This window comes from Megalobrama amblycephala, linkage group LG7, assembly GCF_018812025.1.
Source record: "Megalobrama amblycephala isolate DHTTF-2021 linkage group LG7, ASM1881202v1, whole genome shotgun sequence".
In the NCBI taxonomy this organism is placed as follows: domain Eukaryota; kingdom Metazoa; phylum Chordata; class Actinopteri; order Cypriniformes; family Xenocyprididae; genus Megalobrama; species Megalobrama amblycephala.
Genome location: NC_063050.1, coordinates 4,298,949 through 4,320,251, shown reverse-complemented (window position 1 = coordinate 4,320,251; position 21,303 = coordinate 4,298,949). Strand labels below are relative to the sequence as shown.

Genomic DNA, 21,303 nt, shown 5'->3' with positions numbered 1-21,303 from the left:
TCATAGAATTTGATTACGTATGTCCGTGCGCGTAAACTCCGAAATGTCATAATTAGAGTCCCATGAAACATGACGGGAGCCACCGTGACATATGTTCTTTCGTTTGGGTTTATTATCACGTCAGATCAGCTAGACGCACAGAATGTGGGAAAACAATTAAAGACACCGGAACAACATCATCAAATTTTATGAGACATCGCATCCACAAAGGTTAGTCACATTAACTCACACAATTAGCTATTATACAGTGTGTAGCTGCATGGCTTATTTGAATTTCCAGCCTGTTGAAATACGAACAAAACAAATCTAGTCTTTAAACCTAGCACTACGTTTTATCAATCTTTTCATATTATTTGCAGCTTTTCTATTTCTTAATGTGTGTCCATAAGAGAGAGAGAGAGAGATAGAAAGAGATGTTAATCCATTTATTACTTAAAGCTCATATTTTAATGTATCACAATCAGCATGTGTACAGTTTTATATTGACATTCTTAAACATTCCGAAGTTTGATATTTTCTGATAATGACTGTCCTCAATAACAACGAAGCTGTATAACAAACCGTGACTCACTGGCGCCATCTTGCGACCACTTAGTGACTATATTGAAAACGACTACTCGTGTTGCCAGGACGACTGTTTTGTACATTGTAATGGATTATAAAGTAACAAACTGGATGTACATTATCCCTTAAATCATAGGACCTTCATTTCAAATAAAACAGATTATAGAAAGATAATATTATTTTGTCTATATAATACAGCTAGGATAAAAAATAGGATTTGATTATGAGAATTTTTTTTTTTAATGACTCGAGACTCGACTCGGACTGGTGACAAAAGACTCCAGCCTTGACTCAGACTCCAGGGATAAAGACTTCAGACTTGACTCGGACTCCAGATAAAAGACTCATGAACATCTCTGGTTGCCGGTGGGCTAAAATGGGTTAAGAGAAGAAGGGAGAGAGACACTGAGATCCAGTGATCTACCCACCTAATCAGGTGAAATGAGAGAGAATAAGTGTAATTATTTTTATTTAAATAGTGATTCTAATCAGTTTATTTAATTATTTTTATTTAACAACAATTAAAAGTATAATTAAATAAATACATAAAATAGAATTAATGAATATGGATGTAAATACATATAATTTCATGATGATTTGCCACAGTGGTGCATAATTCTTGCAGACAATTAATAAATTAAATTCAAGATGGAGAGAGTGGAAATTCGTGGTTTTTCACAATATCCTCCCAGGCCATTTTACAACCAAAAGTTATTAGTCATGAATAAAGTACAATTAAATTTCAGCGCCTCATGAACAGACAGAGAATTAAAGAGTGTAGACTGAGTACAGTTGTGGATTTTTGCTGTTCTGCACACGTTTTAAATTAGATGTTTTTGTCATAGCAAAACTACTTTCTAAGAACTCCCCCCCATTACAGTCTGAATGTGCATACTGTCATCATTTGTGTGCAACTTCCATTAGAGGGGAAATATTTAGTGTTACAACATCTGTACTCACACTACCTTGGCATTTAAGCCTGTTTATTGTTAAATCTGACACAGAGTCAGTTCAGACTCAAAAACCTTAAATCCAGCATAGAGGGGTTCAGTGAATGTGGTTTTGATTGTGTGTAAGTGTGTGAGTGTGTGTGTGTCAGAGACGCTATAGAAGGACAGAGTGCCGGCCGACACGTCCACATACACTCCTACTCTGTTAGATTGTGGTACATGGGTTATGTTATTGCTGACATTATTGTGCCAGACAGTGAATCCATTACCAGTGCAGAAAAGACACCAGGATTTGTCATTGTATCCAAACTTAGAGACAGTCTCTTTCCTGCCGATTCCTTTATAGGCCACTGCTACACGAGCCCAACCAGTCCGTTCAACCTCCCAGTAACAGCGTCCAGTCAGACTCTCTCGACTCAGAACTTGAGGAACATCAGCAAATCTCTCTGGATGATCAGGATACGGCTGATGCTCTTTCACATATGTGATCTTCCTGTTCTCCTCAGACAGAATGAGTTGAGTGTGTGCTGTGTTTGGATCCAGTGTGAGATCACAGGCATCTGAACACAAGAAGATAGATAAAACAGTTTATTAATAACATTTGTTTTCATTATATGTGCAAGAGTGTGTCAGATGAAGAACCTACATTTTTGAAGCCCTGGTTTGATCCAGAAGGGCCCTCCATGATCCAAACTAGAAAGACACACAAACATACAGAAAAAAAGAATCATTAGTAGTTGGAATAGTTATTCTCGTACAGTCCATTAATATAGAGTCAACAGTCATTTTTATTTGTGTAGCACTTTAGCACAAATCATTCCAAAGCAGCTTCACAGAGCCGGATGTCTCAATATCTCAATTTTATTAGGCCCTAGTGAACAGATTTATAAGAAAAATTTGCTATCATGTTTTTGAACCTCTAATGAACATCTAAAGGAGCTAAATGTGATTTGATATATGCGTATAATCATAAAACACATTATTTAATATTTAGTTGTACATTATTTTTTTGAATTGGTCTGGAGCTGAATGCAGGAATGTAGATTTCCAGAAACAGGATTGGGCCCCCCAAATGAAACCTACAAATAGCACCATATAAGTGTCTCTACCATCTTCAAATTCTATATCTTATAACTCAGTGTTTACCAACCCTAGTCCTGGAATACACCCAACACTACACATTTTGGATGTCTCTTTCATCTGACACACCCATCCGAGGCCTTGGAGTTCCTTTCTAAAGAGCAGATGATCAGTTGTGTTAACCCTCTGGAGTCTGGGGCTGATTTGGGGCCCTGGAGAAGTTTTGACATGCCCTGACATTTGTGTTTTTTTTAGTTGTTAATAAATATATTAATAGAAAAGGTGCATGACACTGTATTCAGCACAAACTAGGCTACAATAATATTTGAGGAACATGTATGTGTAACAGTGTGTAACCACAGGAGGAAGAAGGCAGGAGAAGCAGGTTTCCAAAAGAAACCTAAGGTTTAATAATAGCTCAAAAAGTCAGGTAAACACATCCAAAATACAACAGTGACAGGACAAAGATTGAACAAACCAAGGAGTACTTATACAATAACTAAGGCCCCGTTTACACGTACATGGTTATTTTGAAAAACGGAGACATTTCCCTTCGTTTGCGCCTTTCGTTTACACGCAAACTGAGAATTCGCCGGGTACGTGTAAATGAACACTTTTCTGAAAACTGACATGTGTGCACGATGTTATTTTTGAAACCGGAGAGGTTGAAATGTCCGTTTATGAAAATAGCCGCCCACGTGTAAACGTAGCCTAATGAGGCAACTAATGAGTTAATAAAGACACAGCTGAACTGAAGACACTAATCAAATGAGTTACCAAGGCAACAAACTAAAGGCGGGAAACTGAACAAATGAGAACGTGACAAACAGAACATGGTGCAAAAACAGACAGACATGTGACAGTATGTACATGTTTGTATTTTTGAAGGAATAATGTTTATGAGTGGTTATTGAAAAAAAATTAAAAAACTTAAGTCACTGAAATAAGACCAAAAAACAAATATTAAATATGTGTTCACAAGACTGCTGGGGCCTTGAGGACCAGGGTTGGTAACCACTCTTCTATTTTTTTCAGCAAACACTTTCTGCCAATATTGCACTTTTACTGTATAATTATATAAAATGCCAATAAGGAATATGTTACAAATATATTTTGTGAGTTAAAATAAGTATTTAATTATTACATGAGGAGATGAGAAGTACCAGAGGAAGAAATTATGGTTTTATTTTTAAAGCAAAGTTTAGGGTTCTTAACTTGTACCTTACATACTTGAGTATCTGTAGTGAGCAATTTGGATCCTTCAGTTTGTCGTTGAGCAGCTGGACTCCTGATTGTCCTGGGTGATTGTAGCTCAGATCCAGCTCTCTCAGGTGTGAGGGGTTTGAACTCAGAGCTGAAGACACATAACCACAGCCTTTCTCTGTCACCATACAGCCTGACAACCTACAGACAGACAGTTTCATCATCTACAGACACATAAACAGGCTGATCATTTACAATCCCATAGCAGGGGTAATCCCATAGTAGGGGTTGCTTTAAAGCTAAAATGGAACTCTACCCTTCAAATAATCATCAACATATGAATGACTCAATGTGAAAGTCAAACCTCAGTATTTCCAGCTGACAGTTTGGACTCTTCAGTCCATCAGAAATAATCTTCACTCCTGAATCCTGCAGGTCATTGTTACTCAGATCCAGCTCTCTCAGGACACAGTCTGAGGATTGTAGAGCTGATGACACAATTTCACAATCCTGAGCAGTGAGTTTACAGCCAGCAAAACTGAAAGATATGAGATTTATATTTTTATATTTTTCTACAATTAGGATTTCAATAATGTCAGCTTCATTCTTGTGAGCAAAAAAATATTTCTCTGCACTAATTTATAAATACAAAAAATATATACATGGGTGTGTCGATTCAGGAATCCGCACACCAAACAAATGTAAAGTTTAAGGTCCTTTGAGCAAAAAAAAGTTTTTACTGAAGATTTACATGGAACAAAATATCAAAAGTGGTTCATTCTTGTAAAAATACATTATAAAATAAGCTAAATTTTAGATGTAAAACTTATCACAACAATTGTAATTTTTTAAGAAACTCTTCATTGTAAAATGTATTAATCACTCACAGGGCTTTTCTGCAGTTGCTCACAGCTGGTATTAGTCTTCTTCTCCCCTCATCTGATGTGTTGTATTTCTTGAGGTCCAGCTCATCCACCTTCTCTAACATCTGAAGGATGTAGGCGATTGCTGAGCAGTGAGCAGGAGAGAGTTTCTTCTCTGAGTGTTTGTCTGATTTCACAAACCCCTGAATCTCTCTGGACAGAGTCTGATCTTTCACTTCCAGCAGACAGAGGAACAGATTGATGGATCTTTCAGTGGAGAGTCCATGTCCATCTTTGATCTTCTCTTTAATGTACTGTGTGGTTCTCCTGATGCTCTCTGAGCTGTTCTCTGTGTGTGTCAGTAGATCCTGTAAGAGTCTCTGATTGGACTCCAGTGAGATGCCCATCAGGAACCGCAGGAACAGATCCAGTTGTCCATTCTCACTCTCAAGGGCTTCGTCTACTACATTTTTAAGCATATGTTGTATTGAAGCAAAATTCTTCAGTCCCTCCATAGTTGTACTTACATGAAAGTAAAACACATAGAGAGCAGCAAGAAACTCCTGAACGCTCAGATGAATGAAGCTGTAGACTTTCTTCTGATGAATCACAGATTCCTCCTTAAAGATCTCAGTGCAAATCCCAGAATACACTGAGGCGCCAGTGACGTCTATGCCGCTCTCTCTCAGGTCCTCCTCATAGAACATCACATTGCCCTTCATCAGCTGTTTGAAAGCCACTTCAGCAAGTTTCACAATCACTTCTCTGTTGGACTGCAGGAGTTTCTCTGGATCTCTCTCTTCATACTTCTGATTCCTCATGTTTATCTGTATCAGCAGGAAGTGGATGTACATTTCAGTCAGAGTTTGAGGGATTTCTGCATTCAGATCTTCTTTCAGGAGCTTCTGAAGCACAGTGGATGAGATCCAGCAGAAGACGGGTATGTGGCACATGATGTGGAGGCTTTTTGCTCTTCTTATGTGTGAGATGATTCTGCTGGCTTGATGCTCGTCACTGATTCTCTTCCTGAAATATTCCTCCTTCTGAGGCTCACTGAATCCCTGAATTTCTGTCAGACGGTTGATGTATTCAGAGGGGATCTGATTGGCTGCTGCTGGTCTGGAGGTGATCCAGATGAGAGCAGAGGGAAGCAGCTCTCCTGTCATGAGGTTTGACATCAACACACCCACTGATGAAGTCTCAGTCACATCAGAAACTTTCTGAGCATCTGAAAACAGTCTGATTCTGCTTTCATCCAGACCATCAAAGATGAACACAACTTTACACTCCTCATAAATCTTTGAGTCCAGATCTTGAAGTTCAGGATGAAAGTCCAGCAGAAGTCTGTGAAGACTGTACTGCTGATCTCGGATCAGGTTCAGCTCTCGAAATGGAAGCACAAACATGAAATCTATATCCTGATTGGCTTTTCCCTCTGCCCAGTCCAGAATGAACTTCTGCACAGAGACGGTTTTTCCAATTCCAGCAATGCCTTTAGTAAGAACAGTCTTGATTTGGTCTTTCTCCTCACATCCTGGTTCAGGTGAGGCTTTAAAGATGTCATTGCAGTAGATTGGAGTGTCTTGTGAGTGTTGTGTTCTGGCTGTTTTCTCCATCTGTAAAACCTCATGTTCTTCATTCACTCCTTCTCTCTCTCCCTCTATGATGTAGAGCTGTGTGTAGATCCTGTTCAGGAGGGTTTCATTCTCTTGAAGTTTGTTTCCTTCAAATAATCTCTCATACTTGTTCTTCATGCTGGTTTTGTGTTGGTCTTTGACTTTCTGCAGGTCTCCAGTCTCCAGTGTGTGTGTCTGCAGGACTGCTTCAGTGCTGATGTGAGTCTGATAGTTTGATGTAGAGGATGCAGATGTGATAATCTCATGTATCTGTCCCTTGCTGAATAAAGAGCAGCAAAAAAGACAATGACAGTGATTACTTTGACAATTAGAGACCATCAGAAATATTTCAGCTATCACATTTAGCGTTATTATGTTGAACTTCTTAAATAATTATTAATCTGTGATGCACTACAGTAAATTAGCAAGTACAAGTATATACTAACAAAGAATGTGAGGTCTTAGCATCACCGAATGCAGGGGTATCAAGGATCATGGATGTGTTACTGTTCATAGACACACCACTGGGTTCTGGAGACTCTGATCTCTGTCTCTTCCTCTTGCTAATACTAACAAAAGAAAGAAAAAAAAAAAAACAATTACACATGCTCTATATCTTGAATGCCTGTAGATTTACATTTACAAATCAAGAATACAATAAAGTCATTCAATAGCATGGAAAGTGTAATAATACAAAGTTACAAGATTGTTCAGAGTATAGACTGGGTGGATGATAAAACAGAAAATATTTTATCATGATTTTTTTCAGACAGGATCGTGATCCATGATCTCATAAAGATTCTTTTTCATGTTGGTTTCAATGAGCAGTAAAAACTACTACTACTAACCTAAGTAATTTAATTAAAAAGTTTTCAATCTTATAGAACTAAACAGTCAGAAGTAAACATGACAGCTAGGTGGCTGTCACTTTAAGACATGCATAAATCTAATATATTGACACATCCTATTTTCTAACAACTGTTTACTTTCACTTTGGACTTAACAGATTGTGTTTATGAAAACATTCACCAAGGCTGCCATTTTAAAATTTGTGTGTGTAATTGACAGTTTATTAATTTGGCAGACCCTCACTTCCAAAGCAACTTACAGTACACTACATTCAGGACATACACTTTATAAATCCTTGCATTCCTTTGAAATGAAACCTTGGCATTGCTAGAGCTGTGTTATACAGTTTAAAGTACTGAGTCATCTTGGATAGAAACATCTGCCAAGATCACAAATGTCTGTCATACCTGGGGTCAGAGGTCACTGCATTCATACCAATGGGAATATTGTCTATGGATTTATAACTTGAATATTCACAGTCTGATCCAGGAGATGAAGAACTTTTTTCAGACATGGTGCCTTGCTTCCTTCTTTGAGGCACTGCCCTCCTGATCTTGTGTCTCAAAAAGAGTGTGACTGCAGACGTTTTATGTGGTAGAATGGTAGAAAGGTAGTTAAAAAGAAAAAGATAAATAGACAGACAGTAAATGTGGAGTTCTTTGATATTGTGTACTGTCCAATTAAAAATGTTGTGAGTTTACACTCAAACTATCCCTTGCTCAATCCACTATAGATAACTAAAATAGTCCCAAACTACTGGTCTGAGCTCAGTCTCCTACCCAAATCTAAACTTTTATTAGCAAGATGGGAAAAGCCAACTCACCTTTTGCATTAATCCACAGAGAAAATGTAGCTACATTTAATAATTACAACTGTAAAAATGGCAGTTATTTTTTGAGAGGACACGTCATGACATTTAAGAAGCAACTGCTGTTATTCTGCTGTTTGTGCAAGAGAATCATCAATCATTGGTTCATTGATATTGTATTCAGTGTGATTATTAGCATAATTGTTCAGGACACTCCTCTGCATTAGACAGTCCTGATGTGAAATTACAATTTACTGCCAAATATCAACAAAATCCTTTTGTTGACATCACAGGATCCTGAAATATCAGGACATATTATATAAAATGACTATCAGTCTAAAATATTTAATAATATTACATAACATCTGAGTAAATATCAGAAGTGATTTATTTAAATTATTTTAATCAGTGACATACCTGCCATTGTAATAAGATATTTTGCATATTAGATTGTGTAAATAATTTATCTACATGATTACATGAATAATAAATTCTGAACTTACCACAAAATGCCGCCACTCAAATATCCAGTGACAGGCTTAAATCCTTGAAATGGAGTCTTTTCTTTTACTTTCCTTTCAAAGTAATCTGGTCAAGGTGAGTTTTGCTGACCTTTATATCCACTGTTATGACAACAAACATACTCTCTCTAGTGGTGCAGCGCTTCATCACATTGTCAGGTGAGTGGGAATGTAATGGGGCTGAGCTTGAAAGTCCAGTCACACTGTAACACTACTCATAACCCTATCCCTATTCATAACTAGGTTAAGCTCTACACACCCATTATACATGGAGAGAGCTACGCATCATTTGGCTCTGCAGTGAGCACCACTTGCTTTAAGCTGCTACAGTAACTGAACAGAAACATTAAATTAAACTTAAAAGAAATTTCTTTCTTTCATGAGTAACAGATGATCAGATTACAGCTCCTGAACCTTCTCCAGGAACTGATGAATTGTCTCAAACTTTTCCATCTGCATCTCATTTATGATTGTTTTTTTATTGAATATTACATGTAAATATAACAATATTATATAATATTTTGTAGTGTTTGTTTTGGGAACTGTTAGACTTGTGTTCAATGGCAGTTTTACAGGGTTGTTTCCTGTTTCAGCACATTAGCTGAAGCCTCCAGCTCCTCCTGCAGGAAACATGACACAACTACACACTTCTGAACAATCTGTGACATGAGAACGAGAACATACTCACATAAACAAACTACAAACACACTGATGAGTATCCTCACAACTATGTTCCCTGTTTAGAAAGAAATAGTATCTGTGAGGATTTCCAGTCAGGATTTAGACCGTACCATAGTACTGAGACTGCTCTCATTAGAGTTACTAATGATTTGCTCTTATCATCAGATCGTGGTTGTATCTCTCTATTAGTGTTACTGGATCTTAGTGCTGCATTTGACACTATCGATCACAATATTCTCTTAAATAGACTTGAAAACTATGTTGGCATTAGTGGAATTGCATTGGCATGGTTCAAATCTTACTTATCTGACCGTTATCAGTTTGTAGTAGTTAATGAAGAGATGTCGTATCACAAGTTAATTATGGAGTACCGCAAGGCTCAGTACTAGGACCGTTGCTTTTCACTCTGTACATGCTGCCCTTGGGAGATATCATTAGGAAGCATGGCGTTAGTTTTCATTGTTACGCTGATGATACTCAGCTCTATATTTCTTCACGCTCTTAACACATTATAGTCCTTCATGTCTATTGTGATCTCAAAATTCAGGCCAGTTGATAATACCTAGAATATCAAAATCAACCGCAGGTAGCAGATCCTTTTCCTATTTGGCACCTAAACTTTAGAACAGTCTAGCATTGTTCGGGAAGCAGACACACTCTGTCAGTTTAAATCATGTAAATTGTTAGCCGGAACCAGGAACACTTCCCATAACACCTGATGTACTCGCTACATCATAAGAAGAATGGCGTCTATGCTAATATTAGTCTCTCTCTGTTTAATCCGAGGTTTGCAGCAACCTGCCAGATCCAGGCTGTATCCAGATGAGATGAAGGACCTGCGCCTAGACACGACGACAACACAGCCCTGACGTTTCAACTAATCTATCCCCTGTGAAGGCCTCCTTCCCTTTCCTTTCCCTATGTATAGATAAAAACTACAAATTTAAGCGGTCCCTAAAGTAATAATTAACAATTTTTACAACGGAAGTGATTCAATCAAAAAATAACTTTAGCTCGATAATAACTTTAAAAAATAACAACTTAAAAGAGAACATTATTAAACATTATTAAAAGTACTGTTTAAATCCACTCTCACACAACAGCCGTAATGAATTGTGATGTGATAGACAGAGATTCATTCCACAGTTTACTGAAATAAAACATGATTTACAACTAACAGTGACTCACTGCACTATAAATAATAAAAGAAACCAGCCATTTTCACCTGATCTGACCCTTAAAAGTTACTTTACAGGTTACCTGACCAAATATTTGACAAAACACAGGGGGGGAAAATAAATATTAAAATCTAAAACACAAAATATAAACAGCAACAAAGTGTCAGGGAAGCAACCAAACAAAATCAAAGAAGTAAAATAAAAGTAAATCAGCTCAATTATAGTCTTAGAAAACATATTTTTTGTCAATAATAAAAAATAAATAAACAAATTCAGCAGTTGTGGCTGCCAGAAATACAGTAATGGATACCTGCATATTCACACACTAGTTATTCTTTTCTTTTCAGTCCACAATTCAGTTCCATATGGATTTATTTTATGTAGAAATGTAGTACAATGCACTTTTTGTGATGTTACTTCTCACCTGTGAATTTTTTTTTAAACATTACTAACTGATTACCTGTCAGCTTGTGGTTTCAGCAAGGTGAAAATAAACAGCTGGATTTAGGCAGTTCATTTTTATTACAAAACAACACCAAAAACTCAAGAATCTTTCGTACAACACAGGAATGGATGCCACATTTTTTCTCTCAATACGTTTTTTGGAGAAATTTTACAGTAACTTTTCTCTCAGATCTTATTCTGAAAAGTTCTCAGACAAAGGAGTGGCAACGTTTTTAAAACATTTTTTGCTGAATCATGTAATGCGTCTGTAGTCGCTTCTGTTTATATGTGCTCTTCGCCTTGATTTAAAGTCCTGCCCATGTGATCACAAACACAAACTCACACAAGCCCACAGTCAGACTCTGGACTTCTGTTTGCAGATGACGAAACTCTTTAAACACCAGATCAGACACACAGTTCATATAACACTCATCTTATTAACCTGTATTTCAGTACATTTTACTGTCATTATAAATGAGGGTTAATAAACACAGGAACATGTGCACGGTAGGATTCACTGTTAGGGGTTTCAATGTTTGTAGTTTTTCACTGAGATTATGCTTAAGGTGAGGCCAATGTAGACACAATTTGTAGGTTTGATCATGGGCTCCATGTTGGTCCAATCTGAATTAGCCCATACTGGCGCTAACTGAACCCATGGATGAACCCATGTATACCTCAAACCCCTATCACACCTACATTCACCTCACCATGAAATATTGTCAGGGTGGCTGTACATATTTACAAAAATGTTTCAATCAATAGATGATCTATTTTATTGTATTGTAATGAATTTATTCTAATGTTATGTGCTAAAATGTGTTTGCTTAAAATTAATATTTAAGATCTTCAATCGACAAGTATTGCTGGTTTATGTTCTCTATGGTGTTTTGAACTTTAAAGCACTTTTGCAGCAGAACAAACGCTTCCATGCAGAAACACCATCACATGTTCTCAGGTTCTTCTGTGCATATCTGCTTCTTTCTGTGTTTAGTTTCATTCAGTCTCAGCAAACAAACACATTAAATGTTTATTTAGCCAGTGAAGACACCACAGACAGCTATTGTTTTTGTATAAAGAGAATTATAATTACTGTAGACGAACCTAAACATTACGCCTACAAGAAGACATTTTGCACTTCTGAATAAACATCTGTGGTTGCTAAATTAATGTAATTAGCCTGCATGTTTGACATGTTTTGATGTGAAGTAGGACATTATTTAGTCCCATTATGAATCTGTCTCCAGCACATAACATTCCATGTGGTGAATGCAGGATTTGTGGTTCATGCACACAACTTCCTGGCTAACAGGGAACATTCTCAGAAGGTTCTCTCAATGTTTTGAACAAACGTTCATTCAGTAACATTAATAGAACTTTTGTTTAAAGTTATCTGGTCTTTAATAATGTTCTGAAACCATTAGCACAAAAACATCTATTCATTGTTCATGGAACTATTTTAACTGAAGCGTTAAGATGTAACAGTTACTACTTGTTTCAGAACGTTCAGAGAACATTCAAAAGTAACATTCCCATAATGTTTGCAAAATGTTAAAATGGAATGTTCCCTTAACATTCATATAACCAAGAAAAAATGTTTTTAAAAAATGACATTTTGAACATTCAGAGTGTTATCATGTTATTGATGCCACACTGAGTTCAATAAAACAGATAAGCTCTCTCTGTCATGTGTGTGTGTGTGTGTGCTGATAGGAGGAATATCTGTGCAGATTGTGTGATAGAGAGAGAGGAGGAGTGTAAAACACTGATCCAGACAGAGAAAGATCTCCAGTTCATCATGAATGTCCGAACCGCAGCGCTGATTCTCTCTGTCCTGCACACAGGTGAAGCAGCTTCTCTCTTTCTTTCATTTTAAATACATTTTTTAGGTGTAAATCCCAAGATTTTAGTTTTGAAAACTTTTGTGCTGTATTTTCAGTTAAGGTAAGTTAGTTTTAATTTTCCTAAATATATTTTGTTTGCATCTTCTTTCAGTTTCATCTGGTTTCAGTAGTAGTGTTATTTCACTCATAATGCAGCGCCACACATTTGATGTCACTTTATGAGATATGATTGGGTGTTTTGTACGTCAGACGGCTGCTTTGTTTAATTGGCTTTTCTTGTTTGTTTGTTTTTTATTTTTTGACAAAATACAGTGATAGTCAAAAGTCAGGCTGTTGAGACTGATTAAATCACACCATCCAACACTGAGAGCAAATTATTTATGTGTATTTTTGCAGCAATTTTTAAACTTTTGCAATATTTTCTTAATGAAAATATATTTTCAAATGCTAGTTTTAATCTGTTCAATGATTTCTGTTGTAATAATCTTGTGCATTAACTTGCCAATCTTTGTCACTGTTGTGTCATTCTGTTTTATTTCTTTTTGTGATGTAGTCTTTGTGGAACATCACACGTCAATGAGATAATGTGGTCACAGCTTTGCTTGCTGATATCCTGATAATAAATAAATGTATTAAATGAGATCAAATCACACTCACTGGTTTAGTTTGCACATGAAGTGATTCTGTTGTCCTAAAAACAGAATGTGTTTGATTTTTGCTTGTGTTTGTTTACCAGAGCAGGACAGAAGGTCAGCGAGAGCAATGGGTTCGTCTGACAAAGACTCGAAAATGAAATCAGACAAATCTAAAATTAAACAAAAAAGATGTTCTCAATCATGTCGTCTATCTCAGAGGTTTTCAAACTGGGGGCCACAGGGAAGTGACGGGGGACTGTGGAAAAGTCTAGGAAAAAAAACTGTAAAAAAAAAAAAAAAAAAAGAGAGAGAATAATGAAATAAATATATTACTATAAATTAATTTTTTCAAATAAATAATACAAATTTGATCAATAAGGACACTAGGGAAGAGGATTAGGGCCAAGCAATTATTTAAAAAAAAATATATATATATATAAAATAATTCATTTGCAAGATTAAACTCATTACATTTTGAGAAAAAAAGTCTAAATACACTGATGAGAATAAAATCATTAAATTTTGAGAATAAAGTTGTTTTGAGAAAAAACATAATGACTTTCTTCTCAAAATGTAATGAGTTTATTCTCAACATTTTATTTTGACATTTTTCTCAAAATTTAACAAGTTTTTTTTCTTGAAACATGACTATTCTCAAAATTTAATGATTTTATTCTCAACATTGTATTTAGACTTTTTTTCTCGAAATTGAAGACTTCAATCTCGAGATGTTTTTTTTTTTTATTATTATTACTTGTCCCTAATCCTCTTTTGTAGGATACGAATAAAATGTAATTAAAATAAATAAATATTAAAAATTTAAATAAATAAGAAAACAATAATAAATAAATAATACATTTAACAATAATACATTTAATACAATATCTAGTAGAAAAAAAACTTAACATATACTAAATATTTTTCAAGTAATACTTTAAATTGGTATATTTTGTCTTATATTTGATGAAGTTTGCATCATTAATTCAATTTACATTTATTTGCACTTTTCACAATACATATAGTTTCAAAGCAGCGTTACAGAAAATGCATGTTTCCACATATTAAGAGTAATCTGTTATCAGAAGTAATGTCGATATGGCAGAAATGTACAGTTCTAGGATCATTAATTCTGTTACTTTCCTGTTTACTACGGTAAATCTGCTTTGAAACTATCTCTATTGTATAAATCACTATAAAAATAAATGTGACTTGACTATAGTACATATTGGGTCTTTAAATATACATGAAAATATAGCTGCCTTTTAAATATTAGGATGGGGTCCCACATTTGATGGTCCATGGCCTCTGAAAGATTGAAACCCCCTGATGTAACTTACAGTAAGAAGCATTCAGTCAGGCTGAAAGGTGTGAAATGTGTTTGACTCAAACATGTATGTTGTGTTCTCATGTCAGTATGTGGTCAGAGTCCTGTTGTCTCCGTCCGGCCGCGAACGGCTGCGGTTAAACTCGGCGAGACCGTCAGTTTTCACTGCCGTGTGACGAGCGGATCACAGCCCGTCCAGCTGGAGTGGAAGAGGATCAACAACCAGCCGCTGGGAGGTGCGATCACATCACTAACCATCTGAGAAAATATGAGAAAAACACAATTTACTGGTGAAAAATGAATAGAACACCATTGCTGAAGAAGGTTCTTCATGGAACCATCAATGCCAATAAAGAACCTTCATTTTTTTAGAGATCATAATGTCATTTTAGTTAGCAAAAAGACAGATCAGATTATGGCTTTAATGAATTTACTTGTTATGCTGTAATTTATCGCAGATAACATTAAGCTTGGACCTGATGGTGCTGTCCTGACCATTGCCAATGTCCGTCTCAATAACCAGGGCGGGTATCGCTGCATTGCGACCAATGCACAGGGAAAATCCACCATCACGGCCACCCTGAGCATCAGACGTGAGTCAAATGTGTTAAAGTGGGCATGGAAGGGAAGATGCTCTAGTCTTTTATTCCCTTTAGTGACTTATATTGAGTGAAACTGAGCTTGTATGGCAGGGCTTGATTTTCTCAATTAATTGGATGGTTGTGGTTTGCTATTGGTGGATCTAATGTGAGTGACAGGTTGCCCATCCCTTGTAATTAGAGAAGAGAAGAGATGAACTAAAAGAAAAAGTCCAGAATTTGCAAAGATCAAAAGCTAGAATAATAATAATGTGCAAAAATATAAATGACCAGAGAGAAAATGGCTTTAGTTTCTTAATTTCCAGGTTTGATTTAATTAACCTCTCATGCTTCACTTCACTAGTGTTTTCTGTCAAAATAACTACCTGACTACAGCAGAAGGGCATTTTTGACATGTAAAACAGCATTAAACATCCAACCAAAGTTCACATGCTGCATTTTGAGACATAGCGGGTAAAAACTGAAACTCCAATGAAATAAAAATGAAAACAAAAGATAAATGGAATAAACGCTATTTGAGAAAAATGTAAACTAAAAATAAACCTGGGGGAAACAAAATCAAAAATACAAAAAATAATAAAAATAAAAAGCAATTCACCTGTATGATGAGTGTTTGTTCATTCAGAGCCTCCAAAGGTGCGCGTGACGCCGTCCGGGCCGCTGACGGTTCGAGCGGGAGAGAGCGTGACTCTCGCCTGCAGCGTCTCTGGAAAGCCACGCCCCTCTTTCAGCTGGTACAAACAGCAAGGAGGAAGTGAGACGGAGCTTGTTTCCACGACAACAGACACCACCGCATCACTACAGGTGTGAAATATATTTCAATTATGACAACTCTTGAAATAGTTATAGCATGTTATTGAACAATGTTACAGACACACTGCTGTGAGCATCAATCCTGTAGCAGATCTAGGCAGGTGGAGCTGGGGAGGTGGAGGGGTCATTTTAGGTTTCATTCACAGGCTTTTGCCACGCCTCTCTCTCACTTGCCTCCCAAAGGTGACAGTGATGGCAGCAGAGGATGCTGGGATATTTGTGTGCCGCGCTCAGAGCAGGGAGGGGCTTGCTGAGGGGCGGGTGGAGCTGGAACTGGAGGGCGGAGCCTCGGCTCCACAGGCCTCGGTTACAGACACAGATCTCACGGCTGTGGAGGGTCAGAGCGTCACCATGCACTGCCACGCCACCGGTAACAGCACTGTCAGGAACATTGAACATCCTTAACTTAGCATCAGTTTAACATTTAAAGTCATAATGAAATGTAAGTAGCGGCAGACCTATTCTTGTGTATTGTGGGATTCGGTTCTGTCCGTCAGGTCAGATGTGGATGTTGCATTCAAAAATGCAGATCGAGTTATGACATTTTGATTAAAAACTACATGGACAAAAATTATTTAAAAATGAATAAAAGTGGAATTTGATTAAAAATATGAAAAAATCTGGGAAAATATTGCACTTTTATTCAAAATTACGAGGTCAAAAATATTTGTAAAAAGTTAAAGGTGACCTTTAATGAAAAATATGAAAAACCTGAAAAAATATGACATTTTTGTTGATAAATTTTTACGAGATCAAAACAGTGTTGTTTTAGTATCATTAATATACTATTATAGTTTTCAGTTATTATTATGAATTCATTTTTATTTTTAGATTTTGTTTTCATTGTTAGCTTGTTTTTGTAATTTAGTTGTGTTTTGTCATTTTTGTTAGATTGTGTTTTTTAAAGTAAGTCTGTGTAGTTTTTGTTCATTTTTATTTCAGTAATTTTAGTACTATGAGAACCTTTGGCAACTAACTGAAATAAAATAATTTTAGCTTTTTGTATTTTATTTTATTTTACTTCAGTTAACATTTATTTTATTTCAATAAACACTTTTTAAATAGTTTTAGTTTTTGTTAACTATAATAACCCTGGGTCCAAAAGAAATTTTTGATTAAAAATATGTTATAAAAAAAAATTAAATATAAAAAATTAAACATATGCATAGATAAATCATTCACAATAAGATTAATAACATGCATTTATAAAATAGACGGTAAATTTTCCATTTCATGCCGAATTTAAAGATACTGTTAGCTTTTTTTTTTGTAAAAGCATGTGACATCTGTGACATCTGTTTCTTTTAAACAGAAACACAAATGAATGAATGTGGCCGACACTATTTCAGCCAATCAAAAACGTTCTCTTCCTGCATGTTCAGGTTTGCGGAAGTCAGGTTGGATGACATGTTTTTAGGGGGACGGGGTTTTTTGGAGGGAAAGATTACAGCATTCCATAAGTCTGTTCAATGAATTCATGATCTCATTAAAATTCCTCTGTGTTTTTCTCAGGTTCACCCACTCCGGTCATTTCCTGGTCAAAGCTGCGGGCGCCGTTGCCATGGCAGCACAAGGTGAGCGGCGGGAGTCTGACCCTCAGTAACGTGGGACGACAGGACTCAGGTACAGAGTGAGCGAGTGAATGCGTGCTTTATATATGGGATGAATACTGGACTAATATTACAGCTTAAAAAAAAGTTGTAAAAAATAATAATAATAATGATTATTTGCCTGAAATAGTTTCTATACATTTTTAAGTGTATAGTCAAGTCACATTTATTTAAAGCAAAACAGCTTTCAAGCAATAAAGAAGAAATATCAGTAGTGAAGGTACACTATGTAACCTTTGGCCCTCCAACGGTTAAAAACAAAACTGCATGCATTTTATGGAAGAACATTGCTTTGAGTCAAAAAAACTTACATAGTGTGCCTTTAATGTTGCATAACTCTTCAGTTATGAAACAAATACATTTCAGGTGTAAAGCAGCACAACAGAAGACAATATTTTCATTATTCAGCTCAATTTAGTTCAAATTTTCTTATATATTTACATGCATTCTTGAATAATAAACACTGTGCTATGAAATATACTGAACATTTCAAAGTCAAGTCAAACTCCAGCTAACAGGGAATGTTCTTTAGCTAAGAACAAGCATTCTTCCAGTAACATTAATAGTGTTTGTTCAACGTTATCTAGTCTTTAATAATGTTCTCAAAATGTCAGAACAAAAACGTTATTTATACATCATTCATGGAATGCTTTTCTGAAAAGTTTTAGTTGGATGTTTGTCTAACATTTTTTAAATGTTACAAATTGTTTCAGAACATTCAGAGAACATTTAATGTTCCAATATTTAAAGAATGATAAAATTGAATGTTTCCTTAATGTTTTTTGTTGGCTGTGAAAAAAGCACACTTATTTAAAGGAAAATTACAAAAATGGCTCTGATTCTGAACTTATGCAAGTTTCTGATGTAGGAACCTCAAGGAAAATAATAAAATTATATAAAATGTATGATTCAACCCCTTTGTAACAACAGACTATCAGAGTCATTTCAGTGTCATTCTCTCTCTCTCTCTCAGGTCAGTACATCTGTAACGCCACAAACTCGGCGGGCTTCAGCGAGGCCTACGTGCAGCTGGAGGTGGACTGTGAGTGACAGAAATAAACTCTTATCACTGCTGACCTTGTTGTCGCCGACAGACGTTTACATTTTAGTCAGAATTCATGCATGAGCTCTGAGAGCTGGTCACAGGTCAATGTAGATGGCAAACGTTGACTTTAGGCTGATACTGTAAGACATCTGAGCTGAACTCACATCAGCTGCGGTCACTGAACTTTGAGCAGATCCTGAGCAGCCAAAGCAAACCTGAAAGAGTCGCATTTGAGGAAAAAACATCAGGGGTGAGTTTAGTTTCACATAAATTAAAGAAGAGTACAGATGAGTTTTTAAATCAGAGCAGCACAGACCGATCACTGGGGCGCAGTGAGGGATCGGGGTGAAAGAGCCTGTGTGTAAACAATAAGGGAGTGTGGGGAAACATCACTCAATTTACAATGAATTATGCTTCATATTACATTAAAGGATTAGTTCACTTTCAAATTAAATTTTCCTGATAATTTACTCACCCCCATGTCATCCAAGATGTTCATGTCTTTCTTTCTTCAGTCGAAAAGAGGTTTTTGATGAAAACATTTCAGGATTTTTATCCATATAGTGGACTTCACTGGAGCCCAAACGGTTGAAGGTCAAAATTACAGTTTCATTGCAGCTTCAAAGAGCTCTACATGATCCCAGACGAGAAATAAGGGTCTTATCTAGTGAAAACATCACTCATTTTCTAAATTTTTTTTTTTAAATTTTATACATTTTAACCACAACTGCTCATCTTGAACTAGCTCTCTTCTTCTTCTTCTTCTTCTCTATTTGAATTCCAGCAGTGTAGACACTGATAAGTGTATCACTGCCCTCTTCAGGTCAAAGTTTGAACTAAATTGTCATATATAATATGCTAGTGCAAGTATATAACAATTAGTTCAATCTTTGACCTGTGGAGGGCAGTAATACACTTAGTGTCTACACTGCTGGAATTCAAATAGAGAAGAAGAAGAAGAAGAAGAAGAAGAAGAGAGCTAGTTCAAGATGAGCAGTTGTGGTTAAAATGTATAAAATATAAAAATATTTTTTAGAAAATGAGTGATGTTTTCACTAGATAAGACCCTTATTTCTCGTCTGGGATCATGTAGAGCCCTTTGAAGCTGCACTGAAACTAATTTTGACCTTCAACTGTTTGGTGCCCATTTAAGTCTACTATAAGGAGAAAAATCCTGAAATGTTTTCATCAAAAACCTCTTTTCGACTGAAGAAAGAAAGACATGAACATCTTGGATGACATGGGGGTGAGTAAATTATCAGGAAAATTTTAATTTGAAAGTGAACTAATCCTTTAACTCTCTTGTCTCCTCCTCAGCGCCTCCGTATGCCACCATACTGACGGATGAGACTGTCGTTCGTCCTGGCGATGCCTTGCGTCTGCAGTGTCTCGCTCACGGCACTCATCCAATCCGCTTCCGCTGGACGCGTGTGGGCGGAGCCTCCATGTCACCGGGGGCGGAGTCCACCAAAGACGGTCTGCTGAAGATCCCTCGGATGAAAGCGACAGACAGCGGGACGTATAAATGTGTGGCGACCAATCACGTGGGATCCAGCGAAGCACTGACCAAAGTCATTGTGAGAGGTGCATAAAACTCTGTGAAGACTTTTAGAATATGTTCTTCATAAGTAAAATGCTCTGGAAATGACTAGGACTCTATTAAGTAGTTAAAATAATATGTTTATGTCATTAAATGCTCGTTTCATCTCTTTCTCCTTTGTCTTTATCTCCCAACAGCTTAATTACAGACCATCCTGCTGATTGTAAAAATCTGCCCATTAATTATGAGGACATGAAAGACTTCAGACCTACAAGTCGATGAAGCTCAAAGACGAAACAAACATGTGATGTTTTGCTATGGTGTTCAGAACACCAGTTTTGTCTGTATGTATTCTGCTATTTTGAATATTTCTGAAATGACACAGTAGAAAACATGCTTTACATTTGGCACTCAAGTCAAATAAACATAATGAAGGTCACCATCATAGGTCTGTGTGTTTACACTGTTTTAACCTGTCTGCTAACAGGGAGTTATTTACTGGAAAAATAAACATTTTCCGGTGGATTTCCACAAATTCATAAAAAAAAAAAAAAAAAATGAAGACTGGCAGTGTATAATATAGGCCAAAAACTTAGGACTACTTTGCAAAATTAGGTTTTTCAACAAATACAAAATCCCCCAAGACACTAGACACTTGAGTCTTCGCCTAACAGTTTAGGGATCACGAGCCATTTAATACTTTTGGCCGCTGTAGCGCCCCCGTACAGCTGAATGGGTCGAACCTTGGTGATGTTGTAGATGGTGTAAGTACTACCAGCCCTCAAAGTTTCAAGTCTCTATGACTAACGGTTTGGTCTGCTCAATCACTTTTAGGAGAGAATGCTGATCCTTGGAAATTTTAACAATTACAATAGGGTTTCAGCGCTACATACTTGAACCTCTAATGATGTAATAATCTACTGTATTTGATCCGATTTAACCTTTTTACCATACTTAAGAGTGATTTTACTAGACATTTAACATGTTTTCAGTGTAGAATATGTCGATGTCATGGAGTACATTTTCATAACGACCAATTGATGGCAATATATTAACAACCGTACAAACCAACACAACCTGCTGAACGTCAGATATAAAACTGGACCCCCCTTATTTCTGCTGGGTCACAGTAATAA

General features: G+C 36.4%; 2 protein-coding genes across 3 annotated transcripts; one reads left to right on the top strand and one right to left on the bottom strand.

The window, feature by feature from the left end:
- Positions 1-1,119: 1,119 nt before the first annotated feature.
- Positions 1,120-8,515, bottom strand: LOC125271085 (NLR family CARD domain-containing protein 3-like). 2 transcript variants are annotated; one of them, XM_048195028.1, is made up of 8 exons: positions 8,437-8,515; positions 7,533-7,701; positions 6,723-6,845; positions 4,685-6,556; positions 4,162-4,335; positions 3,816-3,998; positions 2,161-2,207; positions 1,120-2,074 (listed from the first exon to the last, which is right to left on the bottom strand). In XM_048195028.1, the coding sequence occupies exons 2-8, from the start codon at positions 7,637-7,639 to the stop codon at positions 1,554-1,556; spliced, it is 3,027 nt and encodes a 1,008-aa protein (XP_048050985.1). In that variant the 5' UTR covers positions 7,640-7,701; positions 8,437-8,515; the 3' UTR covers positions 1,120-1,553. The 2 variants fall into 2 exon arrangements, with proteins under 2 accessions (XP_048050985.1, XP_048050986.1); XM_048195029.1 differs by having other exon boundaries at positions 3,825-3,998.
- A 3,931-nt stretch (positions 8,516-12,446) lies between these two features.
- On the top strand, positions 12,447-20,612 carry LOC125271133 (basement membrane-specific heparan sulfate proteoglycan core protein-like). The gene is made up of 9 exons (XM_048195120.1): positions 12,447-12,601; positions 14,650-14,796; positions 15,019-15,153; positions 15,785-15,963; positions 16,156-16,342; positions 17,485-17,595; positions 18,556-18,624; positions 19,945-20,211; positions 20,365-20,612. The coding sequence occupies exons 1-9, from the start codon at positions 12,556-12,558 to the stop codon at positions 20,367-20,369; spliced, it is 1,146 nt and encodes a 381-aa protein (XP_048051077.1). The 5' UTR covers positions 12,447-12,555; the 3' UTR covers positions 20,370-20,612.
- Positions 20,613-21,303: the final 691 nt, after the last annotated feature.

What these genes read in the sequence shown, in the direction of transcription:
- LOC125271085 (XM_048195028.1), bottom strand. Translation starts at nt 7,639, where the DNA reads ATGTCTGAAAAAAGTTCTTCATCTCCTGGATCAGACTGTGAATATTCA. An exon ending in GCTAAGACCTCACATTCTTT is followed by an intron (nt 6,557 to 6,722) that starts GTTAGTATATAC and finishes CTCTTTATTCAG; the next exon opens with CAAGGGACAGATACATGAGA. An exon ending in CAGATACTCAAGTATGTAAG is followed by an intron (nt 2,208 to 3,815) that starts GTACAAGTTAAG and finishes GTGTCTTTCTAG; the next exon opens with TTTGGATCATGGAGGGCCCT.
- LOC125271133 (XM_048195120.1), top strand. Translation starts at nt 12,556, where the DNA reads ATGAATGTCCGAACCGCAGCGCTGATTCTCTCTGTCCTGCACACAG. An exon ending in CGTGGGACGACAGGACTCAG is followed by an intron (nt 17,596 to 18,555) that starts GTACAGAGTGAG and finishes TCTCTCTCTCAG; the next exon opens with GTCAGTACATCTGTAACGCC. An exon ending in CGTGCAGCTGGAGGTGGACT is followed by an intron (nt 18,625 to 19,944) that starts GTGAGTGACAGA and finishes TCTCCTCCTCAG; the next exon opens with CGCCTCCGTATGCCACCATA.